Genomic DNA, 17,639 nt, shown 5'->3' on the forward strand with positions numbered 1-17,639 from the left:
TTGATTCTATTTTGAGCTTTCTTCATCTGCATAGTCTCCTTTTTGTATATTCATATCACGCATTATGAAACAGTCTATCTCACCCTCATCCCCTTGAGGAAAAGAGTACCCAGTCATTTACACATTAGGTGAACAATCACAGGCATAAAGTTAACGGTCACTCTGCGGTCTCCTTCAGTAAGCCACATCCTTACTCACTTTTACTGTCAAAAAGTTCTTTCTACCATGTAAATGTTTCTCCTTCTTTAACCTCAAACTTAATTTCTTTAAGAAGAGTTGGTAGTTCAACAAATACCATCACATATATAAAGGCCTGAATGAAAGACTGAATGAACTGTCTACAATAAAAGTCTTATTTATGTTTTGACACTTTGTTTTAAATTCTTGGGACTTTCAAATCAATGTTTCTCATTATGTTTATAATCTTAGGACACCATGAATTATCTGCAAGGATTTTTAAAATTTCTGTTTCCATTTTTATGCCAAGACACATATATGAGCCCTATGAGGTCCATCTGTGTGTTGCTGTGTGATTTTGGCATTTATGAATTTATGATTTCATTGTTGCCAAAATACTGTCTCAACTGTCAAACTTTAATAAAGGTGGACTGATAATTCACAATGGGGCAATACACAATCAAGTGATTAAGAGTGCAGAGTCAGACTTAGTTTAGCTTCACCACCTGCTAGCTCTGTGACATTAGAAAAATTAATCGCTCTGTACCTCAATTTCTCTATCTGTAAGGTGGAGCTGGTAACAGTACCTCCATCATGAAGTGAAAGTGATAGTTGCTCAGTCGTGTCTGACTCTTTGCGACCCCATGGACTGTATCCCGACAGGCTTCTCTGTCCATGGGATTTCCCAGGCAAGAATACTGGAGTGTGTGGCCATTACCTCCATCATAGATTTGTGTTAAATAAAAAAATTCAAGTAGAGAATTTAAAACAGTGTTTGCTTAGTAGCTTGTACTCAGTAAATGTTAAATATTTCTTATTATTTACAACAAGAATAGTCACGCCACCTGGAAACCAAGGTGCCTTATGTGAAGGTTAGTTCAAGGAGAGAAAAAGTAGCAGTGAAGCTTTATCATTAAGCACATGATAAGAATAACAAACTCAAAAGAAACTTACTGTAGCAATCAGTGTCAGAACCTTGTTTAGAAAAGCAAGTAACTTTCAGCTAAACATCACCTAATATTAAAAGAATGCTCACTTCTTTATTAGTACTTAAAAGTGTTGTATCAAGTTTTGTTTGACAACATGTGAAATCTTTAAGTATTAATAAAAGGTGCTTATACCTAGATTTAGGTTTGTTACATATTAGGTAACATCGTTAAATGAGTATGTTATTGCCCATACATTATTCAAGTTTCACCAACACCTGGCTATGTCATCATAACTTTGCTCATATTCATTCTTCTATGGCTAAAAGCCAATCATTTAGCCATTTTCAAAGGTTTATACTCTGAGCAAGAATATGGTGACTAACACAGTGACATATAAACAAGAGGAAAAAAGGAATCCTCACTACCCACCCAGAGTGAGGACTTAGCCTCACTCACTGGGCAACCTGTTTGCAAGAAGCAGGAGGCAGGCATGAATCAAGTAAGAAGCATGAATGACCTATATATACTTTCGCGGAGTTCAATAAAACAAAAAGCATGTAGATTTCTCATTTCTTCTTTGGTGCATGGAAATTTTGCATGTGTGCTCAGTCATGTCCAACTCTTTGCAACCCCATGGACTGTAACCCACCAGGCTCCTCTGTCCATGGGATTTTCCAGGCAAGAATATTGGAGTGGGCTGCCATTTCCTTCTCCAATGGAAATTTTACTGGACTTAAAATAAGCTTCACCACCACTTCTTGAAAAATAACATATCTCACAGACTTGTAGATATGCTATCGTGAAGAAGTTAAACATTTTCCCTTGCTTTTTCCTCTTAGTTTTATAATTTGGTTTATATAATTTATGTCAAAAATTATTCTATACTGTTCTAAAACTGGCAAAACTTTGATTTCTCAAATCCAACGGTTAACCGTATTTCCTAATTTATACAAGAGAGAAGGAACATTATCTATTTCTGCTGAAGGCTGTACCACCAGGACCAGCACAGAGGTGCTCATTATCTAATAACAGCATGAATACCAGGCAGCATGGCACTTTGCTGCTTGGAGGGGCAAGACTCAACCGGACATATCACAGTAAGAAGTCATAATATAAAAATCATGTAGATCATTCTTAATAAAGCCAAAGCAAAGGAACTTCTATTTCCCATGCATAGTGGAAGGTTGAGAGCTCAAACCTTCTAAGGTCAATAAGGCTAATATAAAAGAATATCTTATTTGAGGGTTTTTCTGATTGTGTTAATAGTTTTGAATTAACATATTTAAAGTATTCATATTGTTTTCTACTGCATATAACCTCTTTGAAGGCAGGTGGGTTTGTTTTTGTTTTTTTCCCCAGTTTTATTCTTTGACATATTCTTAGAACCTACATCAAATATTTGGCACACAAAAGCAGCTCAATATATTTTTGCTAAAGGGATGAGTAAATGACAGAAACTCCTAAGATTGTATGTGGCAGCTGAGAGTTACAAGGTCAACATACTTTCTGGCCTATCACACTCCTTTTTCTAAATCATTAAGCAGCTCTAGCCATTTAGAGAAAAGTATTTGTAAATTTTAAATAATAATGATAAGAGCAGGTTTTGGTAGATATGAACTTTATTCTGGTTTTATTAATATCAAGTACAAACATAATTGACTTATTTGGATAAATGTAGTAATCTGAAGGTAGATATTAGAGAAACAACATTGTGAGTTTCAAAAATTCAGGCTGTTACAACAAAGTCATCTTACATAGGCCGAGAAAATGCTATTAGAAAATAAATCTAGGTAAATAACTTCCATTCTATTTCATCACTTTATAATGAATGAAGTTATTATTTGGTAGCTCAAGAAATGTAATTTATGAATACAGCCAAGAACACATATATAAAAATAAGATGATGGCTGTTATTCCTAAAATGTCTGAGAATAAACACAGGTCTGTATTCTATTAGGAAATAACATCACACCCCACCCACTAAGCGACAAAGAAGCACTCATTTGATTAGCGCCAAGAAAAAAGGTATTTCCATTGGCTCTCAAGGACTCTCTCAACTACAGATAGGTTAAGAATTATACAGACTTAAATATACATCTTATTCCAGTATGCAGGCAATTTTCAATTCTTCAGAACAATAGCGGGGAAGACTCCGCATAGATTACAAACCCCAGATAATTTGTAACATATGCAGCATAGGAGGCACAGATTCATCGAGCATTCATTTTCAACACCGAAGGAAGTTTTTGCAATGGTAAATAGTAGACAGAACACACTGCATAAACCCCACAACAGAAATAAAATTAAACAGTACCTAATAATCAATGGGCAATCCTAACAATTGACTATCTAGAAAATGGTACTGGTATTCATTTTTGAAACTCGGGAAGTTTTTTCTCCCCCTCCTTTTTTTAAAAAACATTTTGCAAACATGACACAGATACAACCATCCGAAGTGTAGGGGGGAGGGGGGGCGCTATTCTACCTCATCCTAGTGACATGAGCATACTTCTAAGAGAATGCATGATAATTTACATTTGAAATTTTAGATCTGATTTTAGTTCTTGGCCTCTGGTAATGTTAGGAAAAAAGAAGGCAGGACCATTACTTAAGAAGCCTGGGGAGCAGATCAGAACCCAAGGGAGTCTGGATAACACAGACAGGACTGTCCTAAAGCAGTGTTTTATTTAGCTGGATCTCACTGGGTTCTGAGCTCCCCTAGTGCCTCAGATGGTAATGAATCTGCCTGCAATGAAGGAGACCTGAGTTCAATCCCTGGGTCAGGAAGATCCCCTAAAGAAGGAAATGACAACTCAGTCCAACAGTCTTGCCTGGAGAATCCTGTGGACAGAAGAGCCTGGCAGGCTACAGCCCACTGACTCACAAAAGAGTCAGACAGGACTGAATGACTAACACTTCCATTGGATTTGAGCACCAAATCTAGAGAATTCCCTGGTGATCCAGTGATTAGGACTCTGCCCACCCCCTGTAGGGAGAACTAAAACTCCCTGCCACGTAGCACAGCTTTAAAAAAAAAAAAAGAACCAACTTAAAGCTTAAAACTTAAGCAATGAAGTACTGTGATGACCTCTGAGGACTGCAATTAGCATCCTCTGTGTACAACGGTAGAGAAGCACACAGTGAGTTGTGTAGCCAGGTTAAGATCTAGCAAATCTAAATTTTCAGATTCTCCAAAACAGCTCCACTACTTTTGATTATGTCTGAAATCTGTTCTGTTCTCTCCCTTTTCACTGCCACTTTTTCACCTCCTGTGTAGGTTTCTGCAAGTAGCCTCTAAAAAATCTTAGTACTTTCAGTCTTAGCCTTTCCAACTCATTTTCCACCTGACAGCTAGTTCGAGAACCTAAGGGAAACCACGTTACTCCCCAGCTGAAAACTATTAAGTTAGAACAAAGTCCAAACTCCTTGGCCCATCCTCTGACTTCTTGTTTGTCTCCAGTCTGATTTCTTACCACTTCCCACCTCCTTTCACCTTCCCCTCAAGCCATAGGTTCTAGGTCTCTAGAACTACACAGGATAAAACATTTCACAAGAACATCTGGGACATGACTTGTCCCAAATGAATGATGTTTCTGGAGTTTTGATACCTTGAGTCTAAAGTAGCACAATAACTGAAAAAACTGTCACCTCGTTCTCTTCCATCTAACTGCAGGTTCTGGCCCAGTAGCAGGTTGGTAATCAATTTTAATGAGTTGTGGGCACCTTTCTCAACACCCTACATGGGAGATGAAGGGATAACCAACCAGGGGAACAGGACCTGTTCTGGTGCAGAGGATTTGGGGCGGTGAGAGGGTGACTAGGGAGAGAAGGGTGGATGGAGAGCTGCTACAGGTTAGAGAGGACGGTGCAGATAAGGGATATGTGAGGACCCCCAGTTTGGGGGAGGGGTACTAGCTGAGCCCTGGGCACAGTGCAGGCACGTGATAATGGGGAGGTGTTGCTGCCCCACCAGGTGTGGGCACACCTCAGTGAGGTCATGTCAACAAACCTAGATCATCCCTGGTCCACCCCATACCCTCCCAGAACATGTCACTGCGGCTGTGGAACCTGTAGGAGAAGGACTCCAGGCCCTACCTCTATTCTGTGAGCTGCTGGTCCCCTGGAAGTGAGTATTTAGCCTGTCTCCCCTTCCCCCAGCTCCTCCATCCTGCCACCTCAGCGGTGTGGCCCGTGTAGGGACCAATGTGACCCTGAGCTACCAGTCCCCAAGGAGTAAGCCTGCTACCCAGTGCATTGGGCGTGGTCACCCCCATCCTCCCAGGCTTTCTTTGCACCTGTTTTAGGTGAGGGAATTTCTGGAGACAACTGAGAGTGTGGCTGGGGTAGAGGAAAGATGAGGGCCAGAGGGACTGGGGTGCAAGGGGAGGCGATGCTGAAAAGCACCGTCGTGGGGGGCGGGGAAGGAGGGTGTGGGGAGGGGGCTGAAACGAGAGACCTTCCAGGTACAGACACATGCTGTAGCCTATGCCACTCAAGAGACGGTGGGGCTAGAGGATCTGGGTTCAAGTAGAAAAGAACCAACCAGAGTGTGCTGCACAGTTAGTATAGCGTCACTATGTGAGTTAATTAAGTTAGTACTTGTAAAGCACTTAGAACAGTGCAGACACAATGGAAATGCAATATCAGCATTATTGTTTTGTGAAATGTGCTTTGGTTACACATATACAAACATCTATTTATGCACATATATGTATGCCATGTGAGTACTAGGCCACAGGGTAAAATACAGTTCTTCTTGTATGTTCAAAAAGACGCATGGCTTTGGTTTTTCTTTCTAGTATATAAATTAAGGAATGAGATATATAATGGATATAACTGCAATTCAAACTATAAAAAAGTTACTTATGGAAACATAAATTTCTAGAACTGGTACATCTGCTGTTGTCCCAAAACCAGTGACTCCACCCCTTGACCTGGTCCTGGATGACACCCCCCCACCAGTCGCATGTGGGGTCTAGGGCACACCTTCATGCACTACAGCAAATGGTTTTTCAAGTGAAAGGCATGACTTTTTAAACTGGGTGCAGCACCAGGAGCTTAAGGTCCACACAACGCATAGACCATGCTCACAATACTGGAACTGCTCTAGTATCCTGACTCCTCCTTCCCTGGGAAGGAGACTCTGATGGTAAATGATACACTGCGGTAAGTCAGCGGCCTCACACAGAAAGCCCTCAAGTATCTGTTGATGAATAACGAGAAAAAACAAAAAAAAGTTCTTATTTCAGACCTTAATATTTAAAGAAACCCTGTGATGAATCTGTCAGATGAGTGTGATGAAAGGGAATGGGTAAGATTTCCAAGTCCTCCCCAGATGCCTGGCCTTTAGCCAAGAGTTAAGTTCCAAATCTCTCCTGGCTCCTCTGGGCAGTGGAATTCCAAGGGCCTGGGAGCTCTACATCAGCCAAGAAAGAAACAGAAAAGATGCTCAAAGTTCTAAATTAGGGGTCTTTAATTGTAGTGCCCATATGCCTTCTTTAATGATTGATCAAGGCACCTTAAACCTTAGGGACTCCTGTCATTCTCAGTCTTGTATATATTTTTTAGGCTGCTGAATTTAGAATAGTCAAAGGAATACAGGTTAATCATATTGTTTATTTTAAATATAAGTGGAATATTGTTGGATCATCAACATTTTCAAGATATAGTTGATAAAACCTATAGATACCAGTCCATCCTAAAAGAGATCAGTCCTGAGTGTTCATTGGAAGGACTGATGCTGAAGCTGAAACTCCAATACTTTGGCTACCTCATGCGAAGAGTTGACTCACTGGAAAAGACCCTGATGCTGGGAGGGATTGGGGGCAGGAGGAGAAGGGGATGACAGAGGATGAGATGGCTGGATGGCATCACCAACTTAATGGGCATGAGTTTGAGTAAACTCCGGGAGTTGGTGATGGACAGGGAGGCCTGGCGTGCTGCGATTCATGGGGTCGCAAAGGGTCGGACACGACTGAGCGACTGAACTGATAAGAATTTGGGGTGAATCTTTCAGATTCAGAGTACGTTATTCAGTAAGTGTTACATCAATCTCATCTCACTCACACTAGATTTAATATGTCCTATATCCTGTTCTGTTCTGTTAGTTGCTCCGTCGTGTTCGACTCTTTGCGACCCCATGGACTGTAGCCCACCAGGCTCCTCTGTCCACAGAATTTTCTAGGCAAGAACACTGGAGTGAGTTGCCATTCCCTTCTCCAGGGGATCTTCCCACCCAGGAATTGAACCTGAGTCTCCTGCATTGCAGGCAGATTCTTTACCATCTGAGCTACCAGGGAAGCTCCCATTAACGTCCCATACATTTTAAAACACATGATGAAAAAATATTAATGTCAGCTTTCAAATGTTCAAGAGAGTGCATGGATTTCAAAACTCTTTAGGGAATACACAGCAAAAAAACTCAACACTGTAATTCCAAAGCTGTTCTGGTCAATATAATAGCCACTAAACTTATTTATCTTCTTAAGTTAATTTTTATTGGATTATAGTTGCTTTACAATGTTGTATTAGTTAAATATAAAAGAATTAAAATTGAGATTAAAAATCCAGTGGCACAGTCACATTGGTCACTTTTCAAGTGTTCAATTACTGCCTGTGGCCAGCAGCTATTGCACAGTAGCTGCTAGACAGTGCAGATGCGTTTTGCCCCAGTCAACTGAGATTATAATACTTTATTCCTTACAGGAAAAGCTCCTCCTCCTCCAATGGTGAACCATATCTCTTGACTTGTCAAGGTTCCTCCTACTCAGGGGTAAAGCAACAGGGAGGGCAAGAAGAAAGAACTTCCAACAAGACCCCCGCCCCCTCGGAGGTCTGAGGGTGTAGCCAAGAGAATCCTTTCATAAAATAAAGCCTTCTTTAATATTCTGAATAACAGCTTTTTACCTATATTGTTCAATATGGTAGCCACTAGCCACACGTTGCTATTTATAATTTAAAATGTAATTAATTAAAAGAAACACACAATTAAAAATTCAGTTCCTCAAGCACACTAACCACATTCCAAAAGCTTAACAGCCTTTGGCTAGTGGTTCTTGCCCTGAACTGCAGCAGAAATAGAACACTTCCATCATTATAGAAAGTCTTATTGAACAGCACTGCTTTATACTATGGGTCTCCTCATTTTTTTTTTCTTTTTTTACATATCCTCTTAATGAAGGATATGGAATATTTCGCTCTACTTTCCAGTAGATCTCCCAAAATGCCAGGAAATAAACTCAGGTGCCTATTCACGCACAGTTTTAAGGTGTGCTTACTAGAGTCCTCACCTCCAAAACCAAAAGCCTAAATATATGTTTGTATGGCTGGGAGTCTATTCTTTCCGTATATATATCAAATCTTCATCAGATTCAAAAGCAGACAAGAAAACTGGAACACACAAGTTTTCTGGTGGCAATGGCTTGGGAACAAAAGAAATGGAAGGAGATAAATCTGACTACATCTTTCGTATGAACACTTTTGAGTGGCAGACCACATTCTGAAAAATCTTTCAACGAAAATGCAGAAAGTCTGCTGTGCTAACATCAGAAAAGTCCTCAGAGACAGGCAGTCTTAAAAGGTTCACACACGGACAACAGCATTTGTGGGCTCCAGGTTATCTTTGCCCTATTTGTTCTCACAGGACAGATAATGACAAGTCTTGACAGTTACAGCGAAAGATCAAATATACCACACTGTGATTTGTCTGCTACTGTACAATATTTGTTCCAAAGATTACGATGAATTACTGAATACAGATCAAGACAATGTCCCTGAAAAGTTAATCATCTTGCTTGCTAGGCAGAAGACTCCCCACCACTTACAAGTCTATCTGATAAACAGCCAGCACTGATCCAGCAAAGACAAGCTCTTTAGGTCACATGATCACCATGCATTTCATCTTCAGGTAGAGCCAGAGTAAAGCAGCTGCTTGAGAGACAAAAGCCAACTCTCCAGAGCCAAATTTTTGGAGAACACCCAAAAATATGGGACTTGAGAATGAGTTTTGCAGGGCATCGGATTAACTGACTTAAGTGTGAATCCGGCATCTGGCTCTGAATTCCAAGCAGCTCTCTCAACTACTACAGTATGGGCTGTGCTGAGACCTCTTCCTCCTTTGAAATAAGTCATCACACTTGTGGTCTGCTTCTGTCATTCGATACCAAGTACTGCACTGCATACCATCCCCTGTGTTGTCTGGTACAGCTTTTTAACTCTCAGGTGTGGGTATACACATTTCAACTACACTGTAAGCTCTTGGACTCTGTATTACAGTTCTTCTCTCCACCAAGCAGACAGTAAACACTCAAGCATTTAGAAAATGGAGATGACGACAAGGCTTATAGAAAAGGACAGAAAACCACCCATTTGTTTATCTGACTCCAAAATTAGGCTGGAATTGTGAGCAGATTCATTTTCTCCTAGCAAAAAAACAGAAAGCAACAAAACTTCAGAACCAAACGATACCAAACATGTGTAGCAAGCCAGTCTCAAACACACCCATATTTTATCCAAATAACTGAACAAATACCAGTAACAGGACATGTCAGACTTTGCAGCAATTAAAAAAAAAAGTTTATATCTGACTTTAAGTTAAGATCCTGTGCACTCATAAACACATATATTTGCCTGGATAGTATTTAAAAATAGTACTTTGCTAGCAAAATCTAAGTCACCATATGACAAGGTTGTTACATCAACATATTGAAACTATGATTCAGGGCAAGTTTCAGGGAAAAACTGAAGTTACTATTTATCCTCCTTCCTTTCAAACTTAGAAGAAATTATTTACTGGGTCTTCATAGTTGAATCTTGATAGCTATTTAAATAAATCCATTGGACCAGAAATGTAACTGATGCACATGGTGCTCCTCCCCAGGAGCCTCTGACATGAGTTCACACTTAACTGAGCTGCATTATTCTGGACAAGATATACCTCCACGTCCATATCTCACTGCACTACTTTGTTTCTATTTTGCAAATACCAAAGCAAAAAAGATTGTTGAATTTCTTTTTGTGGTTCTCATTAACAGAATCAAGTGAAAGAGATTTCTGAATTACTTGTTCTAAATTGGCATTTCTGAAACTGGGATTGAAAGATTTGTTTCAGGGGTTTGCGATGATTCTCTGAGAATTTCCTAAGCTTGCCTTTTGATTTTCATAATCATAATCTGGAACATAATCATAAACATCCACCTCATAACTGTGTAAGCCTATGATTTCAGTGACCACGTGTGTATCTATGTTTAAGATTACATTCATCTTAAGTCTCCAAGAGGGACAGAGTTTAGTTTTTAAGGAAGTATTTCTCAAATTGGGTTTCAAAGTCTATGTTTTGATGTTAAAATCTGAATACTGCTCTAGATTTTTATACTTTCCAACATTATCCTACAAGGCTTTGTTTATTTGGTGAATTTAATATGTATCCAGTGCCTACTTATATCCTAGGCACTGGAAATACTGTTGGGAATAAGAGATCAGAACTTGTCTTTATGGAGCTTATAATTCCGATAGGAAAGACCAATGCTGTTAAAGAAGTCTGGTTCCTTGGTTGAAATCACACTTAAGGAATTGTTTACTTTAAAAAGAAAACAAAAAACAGTGATCTGGTCGCCTCACCAACTGCTACTGTGGATTAGAGAATCCATCATCAACATCCATATAGTCTCAAAATATTCTAAGAGCTTGAGGTCAACCTGATCTTATCTGCTTGGAGACAGAGAAAACGATCCTCTTTTGAAAATTCTTCAGAGAAGCCCAGTCTCCTCTCTTTGCTTTAGGTTATGCTTCTCATAACTGGACAAAGATGCAACCCAACTAGAGATCTCCTGGCTTTTTGAGAAACAATTTTATAATCAGTGAGATTCATAAGCAGCTTTGGATAACACCCTTTGTCCTTCTGATTGGGAAATTTCTATGGACAAAAAAAAAAAAAAAAAAATTAATGAAGCTAAAACAATTACAAACGCCTAAAGGGCACTTCTAAACTCAAAAAAGTTCATGGATAGAGGCTAAATAACACAATGCAAAAACTCCCCTGAACTTAACCTTAACAACCTTGAATAGAAAAAGGAATGAGATTCAGAGAACAGTGGCTACTATTAGCTACTATTTATCCTATCTATAAACTATTCCTTTCATGACATCCTTGTTTAAAATGGAGAGGGAGGGGGACCCAAAGATAACATGTTATCAGGTAAACCAATCTAATTTTCTAATTGAGAAATGGGTGTCAGATTCCCTAAAAATAGTTAATAGGTTTGAAATATCTTGGTTTCTGGACCAAAGTTTCTAAGCCACAATGTCCTCAAATGAACACTTGAGACAAGATCTCCAGAATTTTGGAGCCACCCCCTTCTCCAGTGTGAGTATGACAGTTCCTACTGGGTTTTTTACCCCGCCATGGAGTTCCAAAAAAGTGTCAGCCCTGCCAGAAATGAAGCACACTGATCCTGTAACTCTGAACAAGTAGTAGATGCGTGAACTAGGGAACTTCTACCAGAATCTTTTAGCAGACACTGCGAGGAGGGCACCAACCAACTTACCTAAAAAACAACTCCGTATCTGCCAATACCACAAACCTGAACTCCAAGATTGAAAGTCAGCCGGAACAGAAAACAGTAACCCGACTGGAGGTAACATTTCCAGCCCAAATTAAGTCTCTGTACTGAAACCTTCAGGTACACAAGGATGGCCAGACGCACCGTGAGAGCTTCACTTGTCACCACATCCGGCACAACAGCTAAGGCAGGGAAACACAGGCTTTCAAGAAGGAGCTTCGTCAGAAACACTGCAGGGCCTCAAGCCAACGTAACTCTGGAGGCAACACACTCAAATTTCGGACCAAGTATCAGCCAGGCTAACTTTAACTGTGCCCTAACTCCACAAAAGCAATACAGTATCTGGCTACAACCGAGCCTTACGAATTCTCCAAAGCATCTCAAGACTTGATCGCCCTTCGAGTTAGAAGCAAGCTCAAGGCAGAAGCAAGACAACTGACACAAAGGCCATCGTCTGAAGGCGCCTTTCGTACGGCTATGCCCCTGGCCACTCACTTGAAAATTCCTAAACTGGGGGGTAGCGGGGGGAGCTCAGCATCTCCCCCACCCTCTCCCGCGTCTATCCCTGCTCCATCCCGCCCCGGCCGGTAAGCCTCTGCCTGGGAGCCCCCCGGCCTGGAACAAAAGCAAGGAGCCCGGGCAGTGGGGGCGAGAGGCGCCGGCTGCACCGGACCGCCGCCGGGAGCACAATGCGAAACTACCAACTTCAGAGCGCAAGAACATCCTCGATTGGCAAGAAAGAGGGGCGGCGGCAGGCACGCCCAACTTCAAACTCAGAAAACCTACGGGCTGGCGGCCATCTGGAAAAAAAGCCCCCCCTTCCCAGGGAGAGAAGAAAAAAGGCGGAGGAGATGCAAATGGCCCACCGGGCCCCGGAGGGGAGCCCTGCGCTCAGACCGGCCCCCGCCCCCGAGGCCCGCTTCCCCGCCTTCTCTCTGCCTCTGGTTTGCTGCCCCAGGCCGGGCGGCCGGTTACCTTGATGCGCTCCCGGCACTGGGACGGGGTCCGCTCGTAGCCCAGCTCGGCCAGGGCCCGGGACACGCGCTCGTACATGGCCGGCCCGGGGGCCTTGCTGCCGAACACCGTGCCGGCTCCCTCCAGCTGCTGGTACCGTGCCTCCACCAGCCGCTCGTTGCCCCACACTGCGATGAGCGCGTTCGTCTCTGCCGGCGTCCACGACATGCCCCGGCAGGCGGCGGCGGCGGCTGCCGCAGCCCCGCCACCACCGCCTCCACCAGGGGAGAAGGAGACCGAGGACGAGGCGGCGCTGCGGCCCCCCAGCCCCAGCCCGAGACCCCCGGACGCCGCTGCCCCCGAGCCCGCCGCACTGCCCGGCCCGAGCGGGGAGGCACCCCGAGGCGTGGAAGGGTCGGACAGCGATGGGTTTCCGTCGCTCAGGCCACCAGGAGAAGCCGGGGAGAGCACCTCCATCTTCGGGATTTTTAGCGGCGAGTTGGCGGGCAGCTCCGAGCCACAGGGCGCAGCCATCTTCCAAGCGGCCGCCGCTGCACCGCCCGGAAGTGACGCGCCCTCACATCCGGCCGCCCCGGACTCCGGGGCTGTCCTCGGGCCTGGCTTGCTGGCGGGCGGGCGGCTGCGGGCCCCGGCGGCCGCGTGGAGGCCGCCCGCCGTCCCCGGCCTTTCTCCGCGCACCCGGCCGCGGCGCGCGCTCCTCTCCCGGGGCGAGGGGCGGGAATGAGGCTCGCCGGATCCCCGAGCGGAGGAGAAGGGTGGGGGCATGAGGGCGCCGGTGTGAGGAACAGATTGAAACCTTCCCACTTCCTCTCCAATCTCAGCCCCCGGGAGGAGGGGTGAGGCCCGCGAGGGGGCCCGGAGTTAAGGAGGACTTGACCATTTCGCTCTCTCGCTCTCCTCCCTCGGCTCTGCCGCTCCCCTCTTCGGAACTGGCCTCGGGGTGCAAGGGCTGACGCCCCGGGCGGAGGCTGGGGAGCCCCGCGCCGGGCTCAGCCAGGAAGGCGCCGAGGCCGCTGGGAGAGCATTCCTGGGGAAGACTTTTAAAAAGCATCTGGGAACCAGGCTTGGTTTGTGCTCTGTAGCTTTTCGAGACTCCCAAGCGCAGTATTTGAAGAGCAACTCCTATTCCATTTCTGATCTATTTTCCAGTTAGTCTGGATGGGGGTGACGGTTTGTAGAACAGTTAGACGTCTTTATTGCGCTTGCACGATCTGTCTACAGCTTGAGTATGAACTCCCAGCCTCAGCAGAAAAGTTACTTTCCCATACCGTTCTCCATCTCCCTAATTGGGAAGTTACATCGTTTTTCCTACAGTTTTTCATACTCTCCAGTGTAAGAAGACAAAAAAAAAGACTGTCAGTTATGATGGCTCTTGTGACCTCCAGTAATTAGTGGTAATCGTTCCATAAAGTGCTGCAGTTTAATGAACGTTAAACACCCCGAGTCCAATACATCGCTGTTAGCTATTTCAGTATTCTTCAAAGCCAAACATCTAATCTTAGATGCTAAACTTGAAGGCCCCAGCTGTTTGTTGTTGTTGTTGTTGTTTTTCAAATATAAATAAGCTATGCAATTTTTTTTTCTTTTAATGGCAAATGTATATTAGGTTTAAAAAAAAAAGCTGAGGTCAACTGCATTTTAAACTTAAAATCAGGGCTTCCCTTTGTGGCTCAGTGGTAAAGAATCCACCTGCCAATGCAGGAGCCGTGGGTTCAATTCCTGATGGAAGATCCCACATGCTGTGGAGCAGCTAGGCCAACCTGCCACTGATACTGAAGCCAGGGCCTCTAGATCCTGTGTGCCTCAAGAGACGCCACCGGGATGAGAAGCCCACACACGGCCAACGACCTCCTTGGGCTCCTGGCAACTAGAGAAAAGTAGTACAGCAAGGAAGACCTGAGCACAGCCAAAAATAAGCTCAGAATCACCCCAGAGAATGACAGGGTTGTCATTGGAAAGCCAAAGGAATAAGCAACAGGGACAAAGTAGAGGAGATAATTGTCTCTGTATGCCATTTTAAAATGTCACCGTACTTTAAAAGATAGGAATATGAAGAAACACAGATTCCAACATTTATGCTATCTCTTCCTTTTTTTCTAAGAAAAAGTTAGAGTCTAGTAGATGTATAACTGATTCCTTTTGCTCTACACCTGCCACTAACACAACACTGTAAATCAGCTCACCTCCAATAAAAATTCAAAACTGGGGTGGATGGGAGGGAGGCTCAAGAGGGAGGGGAAGTATGTATACTCCCGGCTGACTCCTGTTGTTATAGGACAGAAACCAACACAGTGTTGTAAAGCAATTATCCTCCAATTAAAAAATTAAAAGCAATAAATTTTTCACATCTTTCCAAAAAAAAAAAAAAATATATATATATATAGTCTAGCACCACAGTTAAGAGTATGAATTCTAGACTCAGAAAGCCTGGCTTCAAATTCCAGTTCTGTAACCTCAGCCAACTTATTTACCCCACCTTTTGGTGTCATGGTATCTCCAGCTGTAAAGTGAGGATGACCTCAGCATTGTCATGAGAGTAAATGCATTAATACAGATAAAACTCTTCCAACGGTTCCTGGTTCTCACAAGCATGTGTGAGCACTGGCTGTCACATCACTTTGCTTGTACTCTAGTTAATCTAATCTTCCCCCTTCACTTTCTACTTCTAGCTTTCAGTGTTCTCATTTCCAACTCCCTCATGGGCTCTAGTGGAATCTTAGACACCTATGAAAGTAAAACTCACTCTCATTTAGCCCAACAGTAATTTTTTTTAATGTCAAGGTGTATAGTGTGTATGAAAAAGAAAGAGTGAGTGAAAGTCACTCAGTCATGCCTGACTCTTTGCGACCCCACGGACTACACAGTCCATGGAATTGTCCAGGCCAGGATTCTGCAGTGGGTAGCTGTTCCCTTCTCCAGGGGATCTTCCCAACCTAGGGATCAAACCCAGGTCTCCCTCATTGCAGGCGGATTCTATACCAGCTAAGCCACCAGGGAAGCCCTGATGAAAGAGAATGATGTGCCTAAAATCATACATGAAATCAGAAACTCCACAGAGTTTTAAAATCATTGCTTCTCCCACTCTTATTTTTCCACAAGCCTGAAAAAAAAAAAAGCTCCCTCCTTCTATTGTTAATTCTGGGTGATCCTCAAATCACTCTGACTCATGCAGGAAGCCTTCCTAGATAAAGTGGGTTGACTGAGAAGTCTCCCTTCCCACTAACTTCTGTTTTAGACATTATTTCTATATCCCCCCCCCACCCTTTATTCCAACACCCATCAGTCTATCCAATGAGAAAAGCTTGTATCAAAAATAAAACTTCCAGTAACATCTTGAAGGTAAAATGAAGCCAATAATGTAAATGCTATTAATACATATTCCATTCTATAGTGTAGAAGCACTGCCATATGATCACCAGGATCCTGTGACTGTGGTGTTGGTCGGCTTCTAGGAGTTGTGTGCTATACTTGTTCAAGACTTCATGGTTCAATCAGGACTTGTGGAATGGCTGCTGCCTTTGAAGTAATTTGCTAACACCTTTTATTGTGGATCTAAATGGTGGTCATAAGTAGATAAAAACTTATTTGAGAGATAATGCATGAAATGCCTCAAAAATAAAATAATGTGCAAAAGAGTACAGGACAATACAAAACTCCTGCCTGTAAGCGATCCACTAATCTCCTTTAACTGTATAACCCCTCATCCATTTCCTCAACTGTTTGTTTTCCCAGCTTTTTAAAAAATACTTAACTATATTTATTTTTAATTATTTGGCCGTGCTGGGTGTTAGTTGCAGCATGTGAACTCTCTCGGATGTGGCATGTGGGATCTAGTTCCCTGACCAGGGGTGGAACCCTGGCCAGCCGCTACCTTTGGAGCTCGGAGTCTTAGCCACTGGACCACTGGGGAAGTTCCTTCCCAGCTTTTCTATGAAGTTTTCCCTAATGTGTCAGACAGAAGTCCTCCATCTGATACCCATTCACACAAGTTAGCTCTTCACATTAACGTTTTCTGTTTCAGAAGCTTAGTTAATTCTGTTGCGTACTCTCACTGTGTTTTATGACTCAGTGTGTTTGTTGCTGTATTTTTTGCCCTTCATATTCCATATCAAGTCCTGTTACCTCTAATTCTAAACTATTTCCTATATCTGACTACTTCTCAACCCTGGTCCAAGCCTCTATCTTGTCTTTACTGGACAACTGGACTTCCTGCTTACATACTTGCATGCTTACACAGTAGCCAGAGTGAACTTGGTATTTTAAAACTTTTTTCTTGTGAAATATAATGTATAGAGAAGTACATAAAGCATGCATATACAACTACTAAATGAATTTTTATAAAACTGATACTATATGACCACATCCAAGACAGTAAATAGAATATAGCCAGCACTCTAGAAGCTCTACCCTACAACCCCTTCCCAATGTTAAACTCTATCTTCCTCATAAAAATAACCACTATGCAGGCTTGCCCTTCTTTACAGTTTTATCGAATGATTGAAAAAAGTGAAAGCGTTAGTCGCTCAGTCGTGTCTGACTCTTTGCGTCCCATGGACTTAGCCCACCAGGCTCCTCTGTCCATGGTTATGCATCGCTAAAAGTTTTCCCCAGTTTTGAATTTTTTGGAAATGAAATCACATGTATTCTGTGTCTGGCTTCTTTCATTCAATATTATGTTTTCAATTAAGATTCATCTAGTCTGTATGAGGCTGCAGTTTATTCATTTTTGTTGCTGTAAAATACTCTGTTTTATGAATATATCACATTTTATTTATCCATCCTACTGCTGAATCTTTGGGTTGTCTCTAAATTAGGATATTATGAATAATGCCGCTACAAACATTCTTGTACATGTCTCCCAGTGCATATGCGCAAGTATTTCAGCAGACTATATACCTCCCCCTCCCTTCTTTCCTTCTTTCTTTCCATGTGGATACATAATTACTCCAACTCCATTTACTGAAAAGACCATTCTTTCCTTCTTTTATAATGCTATCTT

The 17,639-nt window shown here is 42.8% G+C and overlaps 1 protein-coding gene across 9 annotated transcripts in view; it reads right to left on the bottom strand.

Annotated features, from left to right (window-relative positions):
• The window catches only part of MSANTD2 (Myb/SANT DNA binding domain containing 2), a 30,970-nt gene extending 17,316 nt beyond the window's left edge, over window positions 1–13,654 (bottom strand). For 2 of the 9 annotated variants that reach the window (XR_011484335.1, XM_070457333.1), the window contains exon 1: window positions 12,641–13,649. Coding sequence is in view for 6 of the 9 variants with exons in the window: in XM_070457333.1 (XP_070313434.1) it covers window positions 12,641–13,405 (765 nt within the window). In the remaining 3 variants the exon portion in view is untranslated. Of the gene's footprint in view, window positions 1–12,640 lie in introns of all 9 variants that reach the window. The other 7 variants (XM_020903976.2, XM_020903975.2, XM_020903977.2 and 4 more) reach the window with 5 other exon arrangements.
• Window positions 13,655–17,639: the final 3,985 nt, after the last annotated feature.

Source organism: Odocoileus virginianus, chromosome 28, assembly GCF_023699985.2.
Source record: "Odocoileus virginianus isolate 20LAN1187 ecotype Illinois chromosome 28, Ovbor_1.2, whole genome shotgun sequence".
Lineage (NCBI taxonomy): Eukaryota > Metazoa > Chordata > Mammalia > Artiodactyla > Cervidae > Odocoileus > Odocoileus virginianus.